Below are 22,362 nucleotides of genomic sequence, written 5' to 3' on the forward strand. Positions count from 1 at the left end.
CTGCAAACTGAGAGTTAGAAGCTTCTGCAGAACTACTAAACTTGTACTTAATGACAGGGCAGGACAGTTTTCTTATTAGGATGTTCAACTTTTGAGTTCCTTAAAGACAGGAAATTTAAGCAGTCAGGTTTGGCCACATGCCCCCCGCCCACCTTTTATATATATATATATATATATATATATATATATATATATATATATATATATATATATATATATATATATATATATATTTCCAAGTCATTCAATGTATTCTAGAAGCATCCAATATGTTATCCTGTATTGTAGAAACAGTATATTAACCTAAATCCAGCAGCCATGGCATAGGGTCAAACAGTATTTTCTGAACTGATGGATAAAAATATAAGACAGGTCACCATTATCTGCCTCAATCAATCAAATATGGATAATTCTGGCCTACCTTACAAAAGATCCTGCAATCACTGTGGACACTTGAAATGCATTATACATACAATTCAGGATGCATCGTCATCCACAATTTTAACCTACATGCTACAAATGCTATGTAGCTCACAACTTGTGCGCAGATTTCATTAGCACACATACCTGAAGGCTCAAACTACGAGTATATAACAACAACAACAACATCATATCTGTTTACATGGTCTATGTTTTCACTGCATTTTATACACATTGCCACAGGATAGTGCCTCCTCGCTTATGGTTAGAACCCCACTAGCTGAGCAAAGAGGCCCTGTTAAGTGGTGGTACCCATGTTTAGCAAGGGAGGGCAATTGTTCCTATGCTGGCAATTCACGCCAGCATTGCAACCTTTTCTAGTGGTCATTTGCTGCTGTGTTTTGTGTCTGTAAGCCCCTTTCAACCCATTTTTGCCCAGCCAACAGGTGTACACATTTGGCCCCTGTTGCGTATATGCAACACTGGGCAGAAATGGCTTAACTTTGGTTTTCAAGGAAGTTCACAAAGCTAGCATACAAGTGCTTTAAAATTATGTTGGTGATTACATCAGATGTGATCCTGAGTGCTTTATAGCACTCAATAAGACTGCCACAGAAGCACAATGATATACTTTATATCAGGGGTGCTCACACTTTTTTGGCTCGAGAGCTACTTTGAAACCCAGCAAGGCACGGAGATCTACCAGAGTTTTTTTTTTACAATGTTCGCACCATCATAACATATAACATTTATGTGTACAATGTATGTTGGTGTACCTTGAGCCCCACTGAGTATAACAGGACTTACTCCTGAGTAGACATGCCTAGGATTAGGCTGTGAGGGTGCAATCCTAGCCACACTTACCTGGGAGTAAGCCCGATTGAGTACAATGGGCCTTACTCCCGGCGTTTCCTCCCAGAGGCACCTGAAAGGGGGGGTCAGCACTCCGCGATCTACTCATTTTGCCTCGCGATCTACCGGTAGATCGCAATCCACCTATTGAGCTCCCCTGCTTTATATCATACTACATTCTCAACCATTTTCTTGCGTTTAAATATTTGTGGCATTTTTACCCTGCCTTTCTCCCCATGGGGACCCAAGGCAGCTTACAAAGGTGCAGGTACAGGAAAAGTAAAATCACGGTTAACACAATCGTACACTATAATACATTAAAACATTATAATACATTAATAATAATAATGTATTCTTATTATTATCTACAATAATCTATAATACATTAAAACATTATAATACATTAATAATAATAATAATGCATTAATACATTAAAACTAACTTTAAAAACAACCATAAAACATAATTACAAGAGCAATAGCAGAACCTGCAAAGGACAAGCCTGTAAAAGTTAATTAAAATGTTAATTAAAAAGTCCAAGACTCAGAAGGCCTGCATGAATAAAAAGGCTTCAGGTCTCACCTGAAGGGCTGTAAGCAGAGAGCAGTTCATAACTCAAGGGAGGGAATTCCAAAGAGTTGGTGCCACTACCGAGAAGGCCCTATTTCTTGCTGCTCCCCCCCCCCACACCCCTCCTTAGGCAAAGGCACTTGTAAAAGAGCCTTCTCGATGACCTGAAAAGACGAGCCAGATTGTACACAAGTAATCGATCCCTCCAATATCCTGGCTCTGAGCCATAAAGGGCTTTAAAAGTCAAATCCAGCACCTTGAATTGAGCCCAGAAACGAATGGGAAGCCATCAGAGAAGCAGCCTGCCAGAGCATTAATTATATTACAAAGAGCATTAATTTCCCAACGTGACAAGCACCCATCTACATGTACTTATCATCTTAAGAACATAAGAACAGCCCCACTGGATCAGGCCATAGGCCCATCTAGTCCAGCTTCCTGTATCTCACAGCAGCCCACCAAATGCCCCAGGGAGCACACCAGACAACAAGAGACCTCATCCTGGTGCCCTCCCTTGCACCTGGCATTCTGACATAACCCATTTCTAAAATCAGGAGGTTGCGCATACACGTCGGCTTGTACCCCGTAATGGATTTTTCCTCCAGAAACTTGTCCAATCCCCCTTTAAAGGTGTCCAGGCTAGACGCCATCACCACATCCTGTGGCAAGGAGTTCTACAGACCAACCACACTTGTAGCATCATGCTAGCTGACTGGCCAGCCTTGGCTCTGTTCTTTCACCTTTGATCCCTCCTCTCCCCTCTGCCCACCCCATAGCTCCCCCCTCCAAGATTTGAGTCCTTGAAAGTTTCATCGGTCCCCAATACCCATTACTCAACAAGTTGCACAGCAAAGAAGCCATGCTTCCCCTGGACAAGCCAATACTACTGGATGTCTGCCCTAAACTCTTACAATTGAGACCTATCCATTCTAGGCAGGAGAGTAAACCCGTGCTGAGCACTTCTGTGGCCATCCATCAGTACGTAGAGGTTTAAACTAAATAATTTAAAACTAAAATTCTTGCCAAATGCAACAGCAGGCAAACGGATTGACCTGTTGCACAAGCTCAGAAATGAATTCTTCATCTGAACTGAAAGCTACTACCATCTTACAACGTTGCTCCGGCGGCTACACTGACTGCCTGTTCTGTTCCGGGCCCAATTCAAGGTGCTAGTTTTGACTTTTAAAGCCCTCTACAGCTCGGGTCCGGGGTATTTGAGGGACCGCCTCCTTCCCTACAATCCTGCCCGTGCTCTTAGATCATCTGGGGGGGCTCTTTTGACTGTGGCGCCACTAAGTGATGTGAGAGGCGCGGCGGCCAGGAAGAGGGCCTTCTTGGTGGTGGCCCCCGAACTGTGGAATACCCTCCCCTTAGAACTGAGAACTGCTCCCTCGTTGCTAACGTTTCGGCGTGGACTGAAGACCTTTTTATTTCAAAAAGCTTTTAATTGTTGGCAGGCTGGCTGGAGTTCTTGCTTTTATATGAAAATCCATGGGGTTTGTTTGTTTTTAGAATTTTTAATTATGTAAATTGCTGTTAATTGTTTTTAATGTTGTACTTTTTTAAAAATGATGTAAGCCGCCTTGTGTGCCCGTTGGGCAAAAAGGCGGGGTACAAATTAATAAAATAATAAATAATAAATTACACCTACAGCCCTTTTTTAGCTGGTGGCGGAGTTATTTTTACTTTCGGTAAATATCTGCTGTCAGGTTATCCAGGAGGTCATTAAGAGGTGGAGCCTTCAACAAGAGGTAGTTGACGCCATGGCTTAATTTTGTTGGATCCACCTTGAACACTCTCGTGGAAAGGTAGAATAAAAAATACGCCTCGATTTGCAAAATCCAAATTTCATGTTGACAACATTCTTGAAAGTCTAGAGCAGGGGTGTAAAACAAAGGCTATAGGTAGGACCCCCCCCCCCCAAAAAAAAACCAGTTTATCAGGCCCCAGTTATAATTGGGCTCTCCAAGCACAAAAACTGGACCCTCTCATATCCTGAAACTATGAGCAAGATTTGCACATTTTTTCTTCTGTCATTGGTAAGTAATGAGTTTCTATGTGAGGACAGAGCGCTTATTTCTAGCCTTCATTCATCTGCTTAATGATGTAACTTCCTGCTTAATGATGTCATTTACAGACATCAGCAGGTACCATGAATACTATTCAGCCCACTATACTGCTGGTGTAGAAGACTAAACACAATATCACATGCCCATTTGGAACAAAGCCCAACATTTGTCAAACATAGTTGCTTAGAAGCAGGACTTGGGACTGTTCTAGCAGCCACAGTTCCAAAGAACTTTGATCTATCCATTTGTTCTAAACATCCTGCAATATACTCTGTATAGATTCCTGTCCCTTAAAGCTTTCCTAGGTACTAGAGATCAGGAAGATGAAAAAACAGGTTAAACACTTCTTTCCAAAGTACAACATGATGATAGCAGTAAGAGTTATCTATGAAAAATGTTCTTCCCGTAATATTTTGCAAAATAGTATTAGGAAGGTAATAAAATGTGCCTCATGACTGCACAACTGTGGTTTTCTTACGGCAAGTGATTTTCATGAAAATAAGTGGCCTTCAGAAAGCATCCAGGAATTCTCCCTGGGGGAATGTGGAGGTCATGCTTTTACACCCACCACCATGTATTACAGTGCTCAAGATGGTTGGAAATGTACCCAATAATCAATACTGGATCTCACAAATCAGTCTGAAGCCTCTTAGCCAGGCTATTTCATCTTCTTAGCATGGGGGCCTTTCAAAGACACAGTGGTACTATAACCGCCCAATCCTTGAGAGCCCAATCCTATGCATGTCTACTCAGAAGTAAGTTCCATTAGAGTCAATGGGGCTTACTCCCAGGAAAGTGTGGATAGGATTGGGCTGTAAGCTGGGCTCTAAAAACTCAGTTCTTTACCCAGCTCAGGTGTACTTCTTAAGCAATGCTGAAGCTCAAGTCATAACCAACTTTTCTTTAAGAGAACTAAACTATACTGCTATTTTTAGGAGCCTTTATTACTGCTGCAGCTTTTATGTCTTTTGTATTATGTAGGATGGCTGATTTTTTTCTCACCATTTACTGCTTTTACTTCTATTTTAACCAACACTGTAAGCTATCCCCGAGTGACCTTCTATGGGGGAGGGAGAAGGGGTATAAATCTTTAAAATAAGGTGGTTGAATAGATCAGGAGTCAAGCCATTTCTGCCCAATGCTGAACACACGCAACAGGGACAAAATGTGTATACCTGTAGGTTGGGCAAAAAAAGAGTTAAGGTATGCAGCAATTTGAAAATTGGTATGCATGTAGTTGAGAAGCGTTTTGTTAAGTAGTCAAGACTCCAAACATGAAGTTTTTCCACCAAGACAAGCACAAGGCAAGCCAAGGCACATTTCTGGATAGAATTTGACTGGGTAAGTTAACACCACTCTTTCAGCTACTTGAATCATCAGGGCAGGGAGAGGGGAGAGATCTTCAGTAGAAGATAAACACATGTATCTACCTGCAGAATTCAAACTGAGTTTACAGATAAGATATGACTAGTGGACTTGTGATCAGAGAATATCACCATAGGTTCAACCATGAACATGAGCCCCGCTGGATCAGGCCAAGGGCCCATCTAGTCCAGCTTCCTGCATCTCACAGTGGCCCACCAAATGCCCAGGGAGCACACCAGATAACAAGAGACCTGCAAGGCCTCCTGGGAATTGTAGTTAAGAACATAAGAACAGCCCCACTGGATCAGGCCATAGGCCCATCTAGTCCAGCTTCCCGTATCTCACAGCGGCCCACCAAATGCCCCAGGGAGCACACCAGATAACAAGAAGACCTGCAAGGCTTCCTGGGAACTGTAGTTAAGAACATAAGAACAGCCCCACTGGATCAGGCCATAGGCCCATCTAGTCCAGCTTCCTGCATCTCATAGTGGCCCACCATATATCTCAGAGAGCAATCAAGTCAAGTGTTGCCACTCCCTAAATCTAAAATTTGTTGCGATTAGTCAAAGGTGACAAAGCTTTCCTCCATAAATCTAATTTATCCTCTTTGAAAGGTCTCTAGGCTACGTGCCATCACCACCTCCTGTGGCAAGGGCTTCCACAGATCTGTTACATGCTGGATAAAGAATTTCCTTTTGTCCAATTCTTCAGCCAGTCAAGTACTGTCTAGAGAACATCCCCTGGGTTGGGTGTTGTGCAAGGAGGGGGAGTACTTCCCTCTGCTAACTATCCATCCCAAAGAAGAAAAACCTGGAAGTGTTAGAGATACAGGTGCCCTCTTACTAGTAACAGAAGTCTGGAGAAAGCAGAAGAATATTTGTTGCCTTGGAAAAATATACTTTAGGGATAAAATACAGAAGACCTGAGGTGTATACTGTATATATATTCACAGGAACTGAACTTCGTTTCTGGTTTCCAAACAGAGAGGGAGAACTAACAAAACTGAAGATCAAGATATCTATGTGGGAATCAAATATATTATGAGGGATCTGCTATACAGCCAACAAAGAATTTGATCACTAGGGCCACACTAGATGCAACTCTAAAACACATGTAACACAAAGCATGAAAATAAAGAATTTTAAATGGAAACTGAATTGGGGTGAGGAAGAGGTTCAACAAAAACAGCAGTGGCAAAGCACTAGAGCCCCCCCCCCCAAACACACACACTAACACTAATCAACCCCTGCTAATTGGGTAAGAGGCACGTTTTCAAGTGGGTGCTCCTTTTTTTAGCAGGGGGAGAGTAACTGGCCCATCTCACCCCAGCAGTGTCTGTTCTAGTGGCTGTCTGCTGGTATTCATTTGCATCTTTTTAGATTGTGAGCCCTTTTGGGACAGGGAGCCATTTAGTTATTTGATTTTTCTCTGTAAACCGCTTTGTGAACTTTTAGTTGAAAAGCGGTATATAAATACTGTTAATAATAATAACAATAACAACAACAACTTAACTCAAGAGCCCAGGTCAACCAGGCAGACAGACCTAGGCTCCAGACTGAACTTTAGCCTGCATGGCCAAGGTTTGCTAGGCTGGTAGACCTGGGCTCCCAACTAGATTATGAGCCCAGATCTACTCGCCGGGTAGACTTGGACTCCCAATCTGCCTCTTCCACGCAGGTATACCTGGGCTCCCAGCTGTGCCTGGACTGTTTTCCATCACAGTAGGCACCCTTTCTCTCTGGTGTCAGTTTGGGGGGCACACATTCATGGCCCCCCCTTGGATCTACCCATCATGGATGCCTTTTTTTCTATTTCTGAAAATTTTGAAGACTTTGTGATGTTGTCACCACTCAAAAGACTGATAAACATTTTAAATGCAAGATCCACTAACTTGGGATGCTTTTTTTTTGTTTGAAATATTATTCCCAAAAAGCCACCTGTGTAGAATGGGGACTATGGCCTTTGTGTCTTGGATCAACTGTCCTACCAAGATTGACATATGCCCACCAACTGGACAGCCAAGCCCACCTGTCTAGAGATCAAAGGATGTAATGAAGTGGCCAAGTGGTTTCTCCTCATCCAATCAAGTGACTACAACATCAACACACTTAAGTTGCTTACAGTGAAATACAAGGGCGCTTGGGTATGCTACAGCATGGCTACCTCAGACAGTACCTGTGTAGCCAAGTCCTTACCTGCCTCCTGGGGATATGGGAAGATGTGACTGATGCACTAAGGTCAGGTTATCCTTAGCAAAGTCTTATTTATAGCAGGAAACAGAACTCTGGCCTCCCTTTCAGTTTGCATATTAGGGAATTTAGCTCTTAAATTTGCTTGTAGCTGCTTACTGGAGGTTTTTGCCAAGATCCGCAACCGAGCACAGCCAATGGCCAAGTGATTTCCCAAGACTGCTTGATTTATTCTTTCCTCCTTGCAATTAGCCAACTCTTCTCCCCCATTGGTTAATAGCCCCCTTTCATTTGAGTTCTAGCAGGTCAGAATAAAGAGTCTGTCTAGTCAAACTCGTTTCCTACAGTGGGCCAAGCAGCATTCACGGCACCTGCTGAGGATCAAAAGTGACATCATTAAGCAGGCGATGACCAAAAATAAGTACTTGGTTCTCACTCAGGAACTCATTAGCTGCAAATGACTGAAGAGAAAATATGCAAACTCTGGTCATTTCCAAGAAATGGGAATGCCCAATTATCAAGTGGGCTGGCCTCTCAGTAGAGCCACTTCCACTGCAGCATGGCTCCACGGCTCAGCAGACGATGGTGAGGTTGGGAGAGCCCAATTTATCGAAAGGGCCGGATGAAAAGCTGCCAGGGGTCATATCTGACCGTAGGTGAAGTAGTTCTGTTCTGCCCATGTTTATTCTTTGGCTTTAAACACAGAACAGCTAGTTCTTACTCTTTCTTGGGAGGGGAAGTCTCAGATTACCACCTCTCTGTCTGGTTTCTCTAATGCAATACCTGCTGCCACCATTCCTATCAACCTCTGGTTTCAGCAAAACCCACCCTACCCCCATCTGTGCTTTTACACGCTCCAAGCCCCCCCCCCCCATTTATAAATACATCCATATCAACAGGCCACAGTGTCCATTTAGGCACCTATCTAATTTGACCCTAAAGGAATTGTTTACTAGGAAATTGGACAAACTATACTAACTGTTGGAAATGAGTAAGCTTCTGAAGCAGTGTGCGTTAAGGATAAACAAAAGCAAGGGCTGGGGGGGGAAGCAAACACCCTAGGGATAGGATTTAAAGTCAGCTCTCAACAATAATCTTGAGCACAGGCTTACCACAATGTTTCCATGAAATCAAGCACAGAAAATAGAAGGGTAAACCATTACGTCTGTGGCTATAGGACACCACAGGAGATACCCACCCATATTAGCAAAGTCTATCCACATTGGTGCACTGTGTTTGCAGGTATCAGCCCTTTATCTGAAAGCAAAAAATCCCATACCGCCTTGAAAGGTGCAGCTTGGACTGGTTAAGGAGGTGCTAGTAAAGACTTAGACCAGCAATTTTCAACCTTTTTCATCTCATGGCACACCAACAAGGCACTAAAATTGTCAAGGTACACCATCCATTTTTGGACAATTGACAAGGGACACCACACCTCACATCCTCCAATAGCCCTATTAATATACGACTCTCCCCCAGACTCCTGCGGGACACTGTGGATCATTTGCGGCACACCAATGTGTCAAGGTACACTGGTTGAAAATAGCTGGATTAGATATGCCATATTGGAGGCATCTATAAAATCTAGATTTATAACAATAGGTTGAGTGGCATAACCTCAGGAATAGTATATCAAGGTACTGTTGGACTCTATATTTATTAAGTGCAAGGTCATGCAGAGAGACATCAACAGTGAACCTTTTAGTTTCCCAGCAGTTACAGCAGCATTCTCCAAAGTGGAGACCACAGTGTGCTAGGAAGTCTTCCCCGGTACAAATGGTGTATACCGTTCCACCGGGAAGCCACATGGTCACAACATCACTCTTCCGCAAATTGCTGGCTTGCACTCTTCCCCTGGCTTGCTGCTTCTAGGGCAGACACACAAGTTGGGGTGCAGTTCAGGGGAGATCAGCACCGTGACCGTGAAGCTCCCCTGTGGAATGGTAAGCACCATTCACATGGGAACGCCATATCCGGTCCTTAGACTGAAGTCTGGAGAGCAATGACCGATAGGAAGCAATGTACAGGTCATGAAAGAATAAAAGGCCAATCGTAGGTCAAGACCGGACCACAAATGGCAGTAAATCCAATGCTGAGATGCTATCAGCGAAGACAGTGATAAGTAATATTGCTGGACACAGTAGCAGTGAAGTAAACAGAGCTCTGGCCTCCCTTCCTTTTGCATGTTGGAGCAGATTCCTCTTTCAGATTCCTACTGCCTCACCTCCCATCCTGCTTCCTTAGGTCAGACTGCCTAACAACCGTGTAACCAACCTCATAGACTTTAACTCCACCTCTGCGGTATCATAAGGTACTGTGGGATTACCCTCGTCATCTGGCTTTGTTAAAACTTATCCCTTGCCCTTTGGGCACCTCTGGCTTTGCGCACACATTAATCTTCCTGCACTCCGTGGCAAGTTCCCCTGAGTCAGAGGATATGTTCTATTATGTGCCTGATCTGGGAAGGAACGTGTAGGCTTGAAGGGACCTGTGAAGTTGGATCAGACTGCAAGTTCCGTTTTGACCCTTGCAAAAGAAATTCTTGAGCAGTTAACCCATTTCTGCCCAGCCTACAGGCATAGACATTTGATCCCTGTTGCATATATGCAACGTCAGCCAGAAATGGCTTAAGAGCATGTTCCAAGTCTGTGTTCCTAAGTACAAAATGAAAGTTGGCTGTCTCTGCTGCAAAAAAGGTACCTAGAAATAAAATGATCTTTTACAAAAGCGCTCACAAGAGTCAGGCATTCTATAAATTATGAAAACTCCGATTCATGAACCCCATACCCAGGAAGTTCTTAAGATAAAGTGTTTGCTCTCAAGATGGGAGATGCTATGAAAAGCCAAGTGGAAGATAAATAATCCTAATTAAGTGTTGGTATGAGGCAGCATGTCAAAACTTGCTGTCATAGCAACTTTCATTCAAGTATAATTCATTAAAGTTGTTAAAGGCAATTTCTTTCTTTTCTAGAGATTTCGAGGAAGAAATTCCCAGAGAACTCCTCATATGCAGCAGGTAAAAGTTTTTGGTAAATGGAGGAGTTCACAATACAGCGTTCAACAAATCTTGTTTCATTTAGTATTGGCAACCTTCAGTCTCGAAAGACTATGGTATCGCGCTCTGAAAGGTGGTTCTGGCACAGCGTCTAGTGTGGCTGAAAAGGCCAATCCGGGAGTGACAATCCCTTCCACACCGGAAGCAAGTGCAGTCTGTCCCTGGTCTGTCTCCCTGGCTATGGGCCTTCCTTCTTTGCCTCTTAGCCTCAGACTGTTGGCAAAGTGTCTCTTCAAACTGGGAAAGGCCATGCTGCACAGCCTGCCTCCAAGCGGGCCGCTCAGAGGCCAGGGTTTCCCACTTGTTGAGGTCCATCCCTAAGGCCTTCAGATCCCTCTTGCAGATGTCCTTGTATCGCAGCTGTGGTCTACCTGTAGGGCGCTTTCCTTGCACTTGAGTGCATGTACCTAGACAGCTTTCAAATATAGGTGTGTACCACTTAACGATGGGACACGTTCTCCAATTCCCATTGTTATGCAATTAGGTCATTAAGTGAACATTCAGTCCAACCTATTACCTTTGTTGTGTAAACAGACACTCCCTGCCAGACACTAGCTGGCTGCACAGGCTACTGGAGACCAATTGCCTCTTCTTTGCGTTAAGAACCTCTCTGTTGTGTAAACAGACACTCTCCTGCAGGCTATGGGAGATGCAATTGCCTCATTAAGAGAATCTTTATTGTGCTTTGACCACAGTCATATATGTGGTCTGTCATTAAGCGAATGGTTAAGCAGCACATGCTGGTATTGAGCCCTTTACAGTACCAGCACACTTCACCTGAAAAGTAGTTTTGCGAAAGCCAAGACCACAAAAGGTCCGCTGATTTTCAACCTTTTTCATCTCACAGCACACTGACAAGGCACTAATATTGTCCAGGCATACCAACAATTTTTTTTTTTTTTTACTATTGATAAGGCACACTGCATGCCCCAGTAGCCCTACTAAGAGATTATCCTCTCCCAAACTCCCACAGCACACCCACAAACCATCTGCAGCACACTGGTTGAAAACAGCTGCACTAGTCAGTCACTGAGGCTTCTACATTAGATCAATGAAGTACAATATGGCATTTAAGAGCCAGCTACAGACATTTGCACCTTTAATAGTTGGCCACAGTTGTTTTTTTTATCTCTGATTGACATGTCAAACACTGAAACTTTTCAATGAGAGGCTTAACAAGGTATAGGGCAAGAAAGATGGAACCGGGATGACAAGACTGCTGCAGGCATTCTATAGCCTAGGTTGGCTAAGGTTCTGCCAATTCCTGCAGAAACATACCCCCAGGTTAATTTTTTGCAAGACTTCAGTAAGTTGCCACAGTAAAATGAGACTATAGAAGCTTCTGATTTATGGTAGCAGAAATACAGGCCACAAAAGCCTCTTGAAAAGTCAACCTTTCAGAACTGCAGGCAAGTGAGCTGGTCAAGTCAGAAAATGTTTTGTGGACCTTAAATGCTAACAAAGATAGCGGCATAGACTAGGATTCACTTCATTTGCACTTCGGTTTATGAAAACTTATGTCAAATGAGATCATCCTTAAGGTGCCACAAGACTCACTGCAAGCAAATAGCAGGACTAAGTTGACGAGGTTAAGTGAGCAATTTTGCTTTTGACTGCAAATAAAAGCAGAACTCCCACATATTTTGATGAAGAACTGCAGACTAAAAGTATATAGGCAAAAGACTGCAATCCTGAACACACTTAGCTGTGAACAGATTTCAGTGGGACTCGCTTCTTAGTAGACACGCATAGGATTGCACTATTTCCATGAGTCTTAAGGATATCTATCTGTTAAGACTACCATCCATAGCACTGGGTGCAGTTTTAATCCACAATTTAAACTATGAAAGAATATGGTTGGAGATGCTCTAGACAGTGGTTCTCACACATTTAGCACAGGGACCCACTTTTTGGAATAAGAATCTGTCAGGACCCACCGGAAGTGACGTCATGACCATAAGTGACATCATCAAGCAGAATTTTTTTTTAATTTTTGGCTGCAATCCTACCAACACTTACAAGGAATAAATCCCATTGAATATCATTGTTAAAAGCAAATAGTAGCCTATTAAAAGTACATTTCCCCAAATGCAGTCACATACCATGGTAGCATCAAGTCTAATATATTAAAAATAAAATACTGAAATGAACAGAGGCCCACCTGAAATTGGCTCCTGACTCACCTATTTGGTCCCCAACCACTATGAAAATGCTGCATTTCCAAATCAGCACTTGATGGGGTCCCAATCCATCACTTGATGGATTTCACACTTGATGGGGTCCCAGCCCAGGTTTGCACCATGGCACATGAGATATAAGTAAACTGATCAGAGCACCAGTACTGTAGTTTTGTTTAGAACTAGCCAACTCATTTTCTAACACACTACCTTAGGACACAAATGTGACATGCAGTTTGATCCCTACCATCTGCCCATGCATACTTATGAGGAAGGCAGAAAAGGCTTTTCTAAATTGGTTCTTACTTGCCACAGGTGACTTTTAATAAAATAAGGAACCACCATGTGCAAAATGTAGATCAACTGGATAATTTTAACTCTTCTGGGATAATTTCTACTCTTCAGAGTAGAAGACAGGGAGAATGGGATAGGCTTCACCAAGTTGAAGCAATCCTAACTTGCAACTAGCTACATCGTGTAAATGAGAGTAACCTGCAATTCTACAGCACATTAGGGCCACAAACCTTCACATAGTGGTGCCAATGAAATAGAATTGGCTTGTAACCAAAATATAGATGTGTTAATTCCCAGTGTTTGGCATTTCCACCAGACAGGATGCAAAGTGTCCTGGAATGCAAAAATGGGTGAAAAGCAACATAAGAGACAAGCACCCAACATCAAAGGAACCCATCTGGTACTCATCCCCTTGCAGTGGCTATTGTCCAAGCCATGACTTAACCTTCACCAAGCATGCTGAAGTACAGGTATTGGGAAACTGGGAGGTGCTAGCATCAAATTCAAGGTTTCACAAATCCCCATTTGCAAGCATCCCTCCCCCCAGTTGTCCATGACACTCAAAAAAATAAGTGGGCCCTATTCCTTCATACTTGCTTTGCAAAATGCACAACAACAACAAAGTTCACACTATTTATACAAAAGCCCTACTGAAAAAGAAACTGGTCTCAGCTCTTCCCAAGTTCTGTAGCCAATACAGAGGCCTCAAGGAGAGGGATTGTTCTACATTTGGAGTACCTTGCTCTAACTTTGGAGTAGCCACAAAACAATACAACTCTCATCTCTCTGGAGCAGATTCCGAGTTACTACAGCAGATGAAACAAGACCCTGTTCCTCTTCTCCCAAGCCCTCTTGCATGGTAACTTGGGGGGGGGGGGAACTGGGACTATTCCCAGAAGGGCTTTTAAAGAAGCAATATGAGCCAGCCACTTCCTCCATCTGAATCCGGCACACATACCCAGCTACCCCTAGTTCAGCAGTAACAGGAAACCATGGTTTCCCCACAATGGGAACAACCTCTGGCTCAAAAGTGTTCTTGCCCCCATTCCTTAGCATGTGATTAAAAGCTTCTACAATAGGGAATTGTGGTTTATTATGAACAAGAGTGGAAAATTTCAATTGTGGACCAAAGAGGATGATGAAGAGGAGTACATTAACCCAAGGTGTTGACTGCTCAGTCTCATAGCCAAAAGCCATGGTTTCCTGCTGGTCTGAATTCAGAGTTTGGGGAGTGCGAGGCTATTAGCAATCAAATAATGAATGACTAGTAAGCCAAGTCAAAGTCTGTTGTCTCCCAGCTACATTCACTTCTGTAGTATAGCCAAGTTACAAGTTGCCCTCCAACTTTAACCTCCTCCAGAAGCTTGGACAAGACATCAGTCTCAAACAGAACTGTTAGCAATAGTGCTTTTCACCTGAACCTGAAGGGATCACCTTACTACATCTCCCCAGATGGTTTGACTACCTGTAATAAAAGTTCAGCCATTTACAACGATGCACTCCCCTTTACAAGTGTGTACAAAAATATAAGAGTCCAGTCCTACAGGAGAGCCACAGTCATCTGATTAGCCAAGAAACACTATGTCTGAACTTTTATGACAACACCATGAGCTGTGCTGTACCTTGCTCATGAACAGGGGTGGGCAAACTTTCAACTTTAGGGATCCTGGACCTTTAACAATTGTGTAGGAGAGAGAATTTCAGCAGGTGCAGCTTGTCTTCTCACACCTGCTGAAATTCTCTCTCCTACACAATTGTTAAGGGTCCAGGATCCCTAAAGTTGAAAGTCTGCCCAGTCATGCTCATGAATGGAACCAATTTGGTACAGGCCCATAAGGGAAAGAACAAAAGCAACAAAGTACAAAATGATGAAATTAAATTAATTCCAATAAATTCATTTCAGAATACATGACCACATTTTTCCAATGTAAAACAGAAAAGTCAACACATATGCACACCTCCACAAGCCCAAGTTGCAACAGATCTGTAAAATTAAGCTACTAGAACTGAACTCATATTCTACAACAACAGATTTAAGAACCAAAACCTGAAATTGTCACAAGCACACAAAATGTATTTCTGGAACGCACACACTATACCAAATGCTAGCACCACCAGCACAATATCTTGCAGCATGCACCAAATGCAAAGGGGTGGAGGTTGTAAGGAACAAGAGAACTGGAGGGACTGAAAGCTACAACTATACAAGGCTTCAAAAGTTCTTCAGAAGCTAAAAACAAGGGAATCCTCACACTGAGGGAGACGGACAATTTGGCAACTGCAAAGAATGTTGGCTGTTTTCTAGCGCACAACCACAACTAACACAGGAGGGACCAGCAAGACACAATAGGTAGAGGTGCTTGTTTCCTGTGAATAAGATAGGATTACATCCCAAGTCTTACTGAGCACAATGGGCTTACTTCCAGGTAAAGTAACACTGTTCTTCAAACACCTATAGCAATAGACCTTCCTAGCTCTGTGTCAAATCAAGAATGTGCTCTAGCCCAGTGGTTCTCACACATTTAGCATCGGGTCCCACTTTTTAGAAAAAGAATCTTGTCGGAACCCACTGGAAGTGATGTCATGACTGGAAGTGACATCATTGAGTAGGGAAATTTTTAACAATCCTAGGCTGCAATCCTACCTACACTTACCTAGGTGCTATTTACTATCATTGTTAAAAGCAAATACATAGTAGTATGTTAAAAGTACAGGTCTAACATTTCCCCAAATGCAGTCACGTGCTATGGTAGCATCAAGTCTAACATATTAAAAATAAAATATTGAAATGAATGGGGACCCACCTGAAGCTGGCTTGTGACCCACCCAGTGGGTTCCAACCCACAGTTTGAGAAACACTGCTCTAGCCTATTCCAGACCAAGGCAGACATGTTAATATGGGAAAAAAATTTGAATGCTACTACTATAGGTATAGTTAACCTCCCATTCTCTGGTTTTAAAAATAAACATACAGGGCTCTTGAGAAAGATTTCTTGGACTGGAAAGGAGATTGGAAAGAAAACTCCAGTGAGGAGATCTCAGAAGTTCCAAACTAAAAAAAGCTTACTGAAAAACAAAAAATTACCACTGCTGTTTACAGTGGTACATAGTCTAGTTTATTTGCAATTATTGCTTTTTTCTTCCATACTATGCAAACGATTCCACACTTGAGTGTTACAGCAAGGGATTTCTCAGCCTCTGAAACAGATTTCCAGAAGTTCACAAGAACTTACAAGGCTTTGTGGCAAGCGTTTAGCCACTTTGTTAACGTGAGAGACAACCCAACAGATGCCAACCACATTCACAACACCATTTTCCAACCAGCAACATGCACAACCACCCTACGCATCTTTTCCCAGCAACAAATACACTACTATTCCAATTGATGGAATAATCAGATAACCCCTGCAACAGAAGCACTCTTCAAGAAATATGTCACTTTGCAGGAGATACAAATGGGTATTTCTTTTCTGTACAACAAGAAAAAATCATACAATAATACGATTTCTAATATATGATAAGAGTTGTGCTATCCGGTAGTTGGTTAAGAGGCAAAGGACACATTCCTAACCAGGTCTACTCAGAAGTCCTATTCTGTTCAATGGGGTTTATCTCTGGAAAGTGTGGTTGGGATTGCAGCCAAACTCAATTAGCCGGAATCACTGCTTATGGAGATGCTAGTTAGCAGCATGCTTGTTTAACGGAAGCACTGGTTAAGCAAGCCTGCCCCTTCCCGCTGCCTTGGTCACTCACCTACCTGGACCGGTCTCCCTCTGCAATACTGCTCCATCCTTCTTCAGGATTCTCTCGAGGAACGGAGACATCCCACTAGCTTCCTCATGAGGTGGAACATCTCCATTCCTAGAAGGCCCTCATGAAGTCAGGTTGGTGAAGCACTAGGACAGGGGGAGCCAATGTGGGGGGCGGGTGGGTTGCAAAAGCCTTAACTGGGATATCTGGATAACCCGCAACTCTCATTCCTCATGCATACCAGAAAACCCTTTTATCAGTGACAGACATCCTCACTTCAGCTGCTACCAAATTGTACATGTTACTTCAACTGCACTGAATGTTTGTCAAAATGGAGGTAGCTAAGATAAGGGACTCTGAGATAACTTTACAGGGGGGTACAAAGTTTCTTTGGGGTCCCTTCCCTTCTCCATCGGATCATAATTTCTATGAATTCTGTTACATAAAACTGTAGGTTTACACAAAATGCAAATACTAGTCTGCACAATATATGTAAAAATTTTCTGAGATCCCAGGAAATTTTTGGCTCCCCTCCTTTGGCTCCTGGTCCCCCTTTTTGACCCTGGGGCCCAGGTATGGTGTATCCCCTGCAGCCCCATCTCATGGACCCAGGGTAAGATGTTTTGGGGTTTTTTTATGCCCCACACCTAGCTCCTGCCAAATAAGCTTTGGGAGTGAAGCATTCCACAAATCTTTTAAATAGTTTTATGCCACAGTTGGGTAACTAACCAATTCCCACCCACCCCCCATGGTCCCAAAAGGGACCCAAGCACAAGCTCCAATACACAATTTGAAATGTACAACCTATAACCAGAAACATGAAAGCCATGTGCTTTTGCATTCCCAATTCAAGTAGGTGGCAAGCCAGTACTTCTGTAGTACTGTAGTAGTAACTTGAAAGGGTGAGGGATATTCTCCCTACTAGTAAAACAAACCCAGGGGAATCTATTCCATGACTTCTATTTAGCCCGTTTGTTTTAACCAACAGTTTCTTGACTTACAGGCACCATATCCGACTACACACCTCACTTCTTTTCTCTTCTTATAGCACATACTATGTTGTGTTCCATTATACAGACAAGGTATTGTGGAGCTGGATAGACCTCCCTGTGCTAAAGAGCCAAAAGCCAAGTTCCCAAGGATGCCTCTATTTTACTATAATTTGTATACAGCAGTTGATGTGCAAGGTGGTCACACACAACAATGTTGTGCAATTATACAGTCATGCTCCCATACTATAGATTTGCTACAAGTATGTACGACTACACACCTGTGCAGTTTGATTTGGCAAGCGATGTCTGTTCTAAACTTTCTAATTTACACCAGAAAGAGCTTAAAGGGCATAAGCATTAGCGCACACTTCGTCAGTCCATTCCTCTGTTCCTACAGAGGAAACTTTGGTTAAATGCCCAGTGGAAGCTCAAAGTTTATTTGGGGGGGGGGGGGGGAAGATACCCTGCTCCCTCTGGATTCAAAGGCTGATAAAGCAGCCACTAAACTCACAAGGGAATGTTTCCATTGACTTTTGCCAAGGGAAACGTAAAAGCCCCCCCAACAGTTGTGATTGCGAGAAAGGGTAGAATGGGGACTCTGCTACTACACAGATTTGCAGGGGCTCATCTATTAAGTCCTTTCTGCCCAAGGCAAAGAGGTTCATTGTGGTCCCTTAACGCCAAGGGCCAATTCAACCCACCACATTTATTACTACGTTAGATTAAGACAAGCTTGATTTGGTCAATATTGACCTTTATGGTCAATATTGGGGCACTCTGTATACACAGCTCATGCATCTCAATGACCTCCCCCTGCCTAATTCATGGATCATGTTGAAAAACTGTATATAAATACAATTAATAATAATCACAACAATAATTTAATTGGCCTCCCCCTGCCTATCATTCAAACACTGCTCTGCACATACCTGGGCTCTATGCCCACTTCACCCCTAGTGCAGTATTTCTCAACCAGTGGTACGGGCACCACCGGTGGTACTTGAGGTGGTGCCTGGTGGTACGCATGGGACGCCCCAGGTCCCTGCAACCTGGCATCAAGACCAGCAAGGCAATGTGACAAGCATCAGTGGGAGGCTTGGCAGGCAGAGCTCCAGTGTGCACTTTTCGCGCACACTCAAAAAACCCCTTCAATCTGCCCCGAGCCTCTTCCTGGTGTGTCTGCCCCCCCAGTCCAGAACTGGCAGTGACATCATCACCAGTTACTTCCAGTGGTACTTCCAATAGGTGGACCGTGCAAAGTGGTACAGTGGGGGACAAACCATTGAGAAACACTAGTGCTCAATCACTAGCTAGTGCTCAATCACCTCATAGATTAAAACTGCTGAAAGTTTAGACTTTTCATAGGGGAAAGAAGAGCGCATGAAAGGCCTAAGCATCAGCGTCTGTGGGTTTCTCCTCACTTCCCTCAGAAAGGTGCTCCTCACTGAGGCGCACTGCTTGACCCTGCGGCCCAGCGTGGGTGTGGTGAGGGTGGTGCCTTCCCCCTCAAGCTCCTACTCCAACGGTTGAGCCATTCCCGCCACTCCTCCTCCCTCCCGGCCAGGTCTAGTCCCAGGAGCCAAACCACTCAAGCCCTTCTCGAGCAGCAGCACGCACCCTGCACTTCCCGACTGCTCCAGGCTACGAAGCAGCTGCTACCATTGCAGTGGGCCACCGCCTCTTTCCACGCCCTGCCGGCACACTTCTACTCACACACAGGCACACTTATGTTCAGGAATATTCCCTGGGCAAAGCTAGCCGCACGCGCCCCCTGCTGGCGAGATACTTCACCAAAAATTCACGCCCCACTGCAAAATAAAAAGGAGTTGGCAGCAGCACCTTCTCGCCACACGCAGGGGGAGGGCGGAACCAAGTCCGTGCAAGCCTATAACTACCTTCTCATCTACACCCCCGTGCATAAGCAAACAGGCTTTGCACAGGCTCGGCAACTCACACCTGGATCCTTTAGTCACGCAACAGCCTCCCTCCTCTACTTCTCCCCCCCCACCACCACTGCTCCTTTCCTTACAAGCGGACACGCCTCTGAAGAGATGCCGCTGGGTGTACCATTTTCAGAAGAAAAACCCAATTTTTGCCCTCTGCCCAACTCTGCGTTAGAGCTGATCCTACCAACAGAGAAAAATCAGCAGTGCGGGAGTCTCTCTTCTCTGTAAATACACCACTTGCACCAGATTCCATATGCCTACAGATACCAGGGCATGAAGCACTTTTCTGAAATCCTTTCTGCAAAACCATAAGGAAGGAAACCGTAGTGATTTCTAGGTTTGCCTTCAGCCTCGCCTTGTTGCCCCCTCTTTCTGTGACAAAAAGGAAAGGGGGGGGCAGAAGAGAAGACACAGACACCCTATCCCCCATCAGCCACAAAGGGCGGAAGGAAAGCCACCTCAAGTTACACAGCTACCCACAAAGGAAGGTCATAACCGCTCAAAATATTCTTCCCCACACATGCATGGATCAACTACCCAAACATGGATCCCGGATTGTTTCACAGATCAACTACCCAAACATGCATGCGCAGCACATAGAATCACTGCGCTTACAATGAATAAAGTTGACCTACCGGCCACGCAAACTGAAAAGCGATCACAATCCGGCCCATGTCGGGATTTGGGCCCTGGTGAAAATTGCGGTTGTGGAGATAAAAAGTATTCCCACCAAGAACTGGGGTAGATCCGGAGCCGTAGCTGCAAGCCCCGATGGGCGTGATTTTGGCCTGATATTCCTTGAGACAGACTCTCATGTAGGTATCACACTCGTCCCGGGTGCAGTCCAGGTTCTGGGGGTTCTTCATGCCATCACAACATTCCCCGCTCAACAATTCTCCATTGACATTCTTCACCGAGTTAATCTGCAGCTCAAAATAGCCGGAGGACTGGGACACCTAAAAATAAAAGAAGCAAAAAGGGAGAGACAACCTCATTACTTACTACAGTGTCTTGGGAAGGAAAGTGCGGAGGTTTACAAGCAGCCTGGCCAAGGCACTCTAGAGTTGCCTTCGCCAAAGGCTTCCAGTAAAACTATTAAGACTAGACAAGCTATTAAAAGATCATCCAGATGGGCAGAGAACAGGGCCACTGTTACAACCGCTAGTGGCAACACCAAGGCTTCCAAAGCCACTCAATGCAAAGAAACCCCCAATGCAAAGCCACCCGCCCCCCTCTGCAAACTGAAATAAGTACTTGGATCTCACCTGGATTGTTTTGAAACGCCCAACTCCCATTATAGTGATCCAGAGCAACACATAACGCTTCACACAGAGTGTTATGGCAAAGATTAAAAAAAAATGGGGGTGTGCGTGTGTTTTTATTAACGCAACGTGTGCAATGCAAGTTTGGCCTCGTTCTTGCAAGCACCCAGATGGGAAGCAATGCGTTGGGGAAGGCAGGCTTGGAGATCTGCATCAGACGAGCCCAGTAGCAGGCAAGCCTTGTTGCCCACCTGCCCACCATGGGGGGGGGGGGCTCTGATTGCCCCCGAGCAAATGCAAGCCGTTCCCAGAGAGAGGGCAGCAGGCATTGCAAGGAGCTCCCTTATGTCCTCCAATTCCAAAGAGCCCTCCTGTGACCCCCACTGCAAAGAGCCCTCCTGTGCCTTTAATTCCAAAGAGCCCCTGTGGCCCCCCCGCAAAGAGCCCCCACGTGCATCGAATTCCAAAGAGCCCCCCTATGCCCCCCACTGCAAAGAGCTCCCTGTGCCCCCCCACTGCAAAGAGAACTCCTGAGCCTTTAATTCCAAGGAGCCCCCTGTGCCCCCCACTGCGAAGAGCTCCCACGTGCCTCTAATTCCAAAGAGCCCCCCGTGCCCCCCACTGCGCCGCAAGAAACCCCCCGCGCAAAGCCCACTTTACCTGCGCCCCTAAAGTTAGGAGCAGCCAGAGCCTGAGCGCCGCCGCGAGGAGAGCCCGGTGCCCCCTGCCAGGCTCCCGCATGCCTGCTGCCGCCTCCGCGAGCCGAGCGCCCGGGGATCAGAGAAGGAGGAGGACTCCGCCAGCCATCGACCGGCCGCTGCTCGGTGCATCCGCGGCGCGAAGGGCTGCACGGGCTGGGCGCTCGGAGCCCCGCGGGCTGGCTACACCCGGGCGGCGGCGGCGGCGGCAGCGCTGGCGGCAGCCCGACGCGCTCCTGCGCTGGAGGGAGCGGACTGGAACGCCCAGCAGCCGCGCTCGCTGCAAGTGCGCTCCGCGCGCCCGGCCGCGCCCGCACCCAACAAGTAGGTGCCGGAGTGACAGCTCCATCGCCCATTAGTGGCCGCGCTGCGCCTTCATGGTAATGAGGGGGAAGGGCCGGGTGTGGCCAGGCGGCTCCTTAAAGGGCTGGCAGGCGGCGGCACGCAGGCACACGCCGGCCTCTCCGGGGCGCGAGCAGGGCCCTGTAGGATCAGGCTCAGGCCCGCTAGTCCAGCAGCCTGGCTCTCCAAAGACACCTGCGTCCTGGCCCCCCCCCCCCTTGCGCCTGGCATGCACTGCCTTCCTCTAGGACCAGGAGTGCCATCACCGCATCCTGTAGCAAGGAGTTCCGCAGATTAATTACATAGGACCAGGCCGATGGCTCGTCCATTCCAGATTCCTGCATCTCACAGTGGCCACCCAGATGCCTTGGGGAGCACAAA

General features: G+C 45.3%; 1 protein-coding gene across 1 annotated transcript in view; it reads right to left on the reverse strand.

The window, feature by feature from the left end:
- JAG2 (jagged canonical Notch ligand 2) overlaps positions 1–21,763 on the reverse strand; it is a 102,935-nt gene extending 81,172 nt beyond the window's left edge. Inside the window, exons 1-2 of the mRNA XM_066612318.1 lie at positions 21,602–21,763; positions 20,315–20,635 (exon numbers count right to left, since the gene is read on the reverse strand). Of these exons, the coding sequence (XP_066468415.1) occupies positions 20,315–20,635; positions 21,602–21,682 (402 nt within the window). The 5' untranslated portion in view covers positions 21,683–21,763. The remainder of the gene's footprint in view (positions 1–20,314; positions 20,636–21,601) is intronic.
- Between the last annotated feature and the right edge of the window lie 599 nt (positions 21,764–22,362).

The sequence above is a fragment of the Tiliqua scincoides genome, chromosome 1, assembly GCF_035046505.1.
Source record: "Tiliqua scincoides isolate rTilSci1 chromosome 1, rTilSci1.hap2, whole genome shotgun sequence".
NCBI classification, from domain to species: Eukaryota; Metazoa; Chordata; class Lepidosauria; order Squamata; family Scincidae; genus Tiliqua; species Tiliqua scincoides.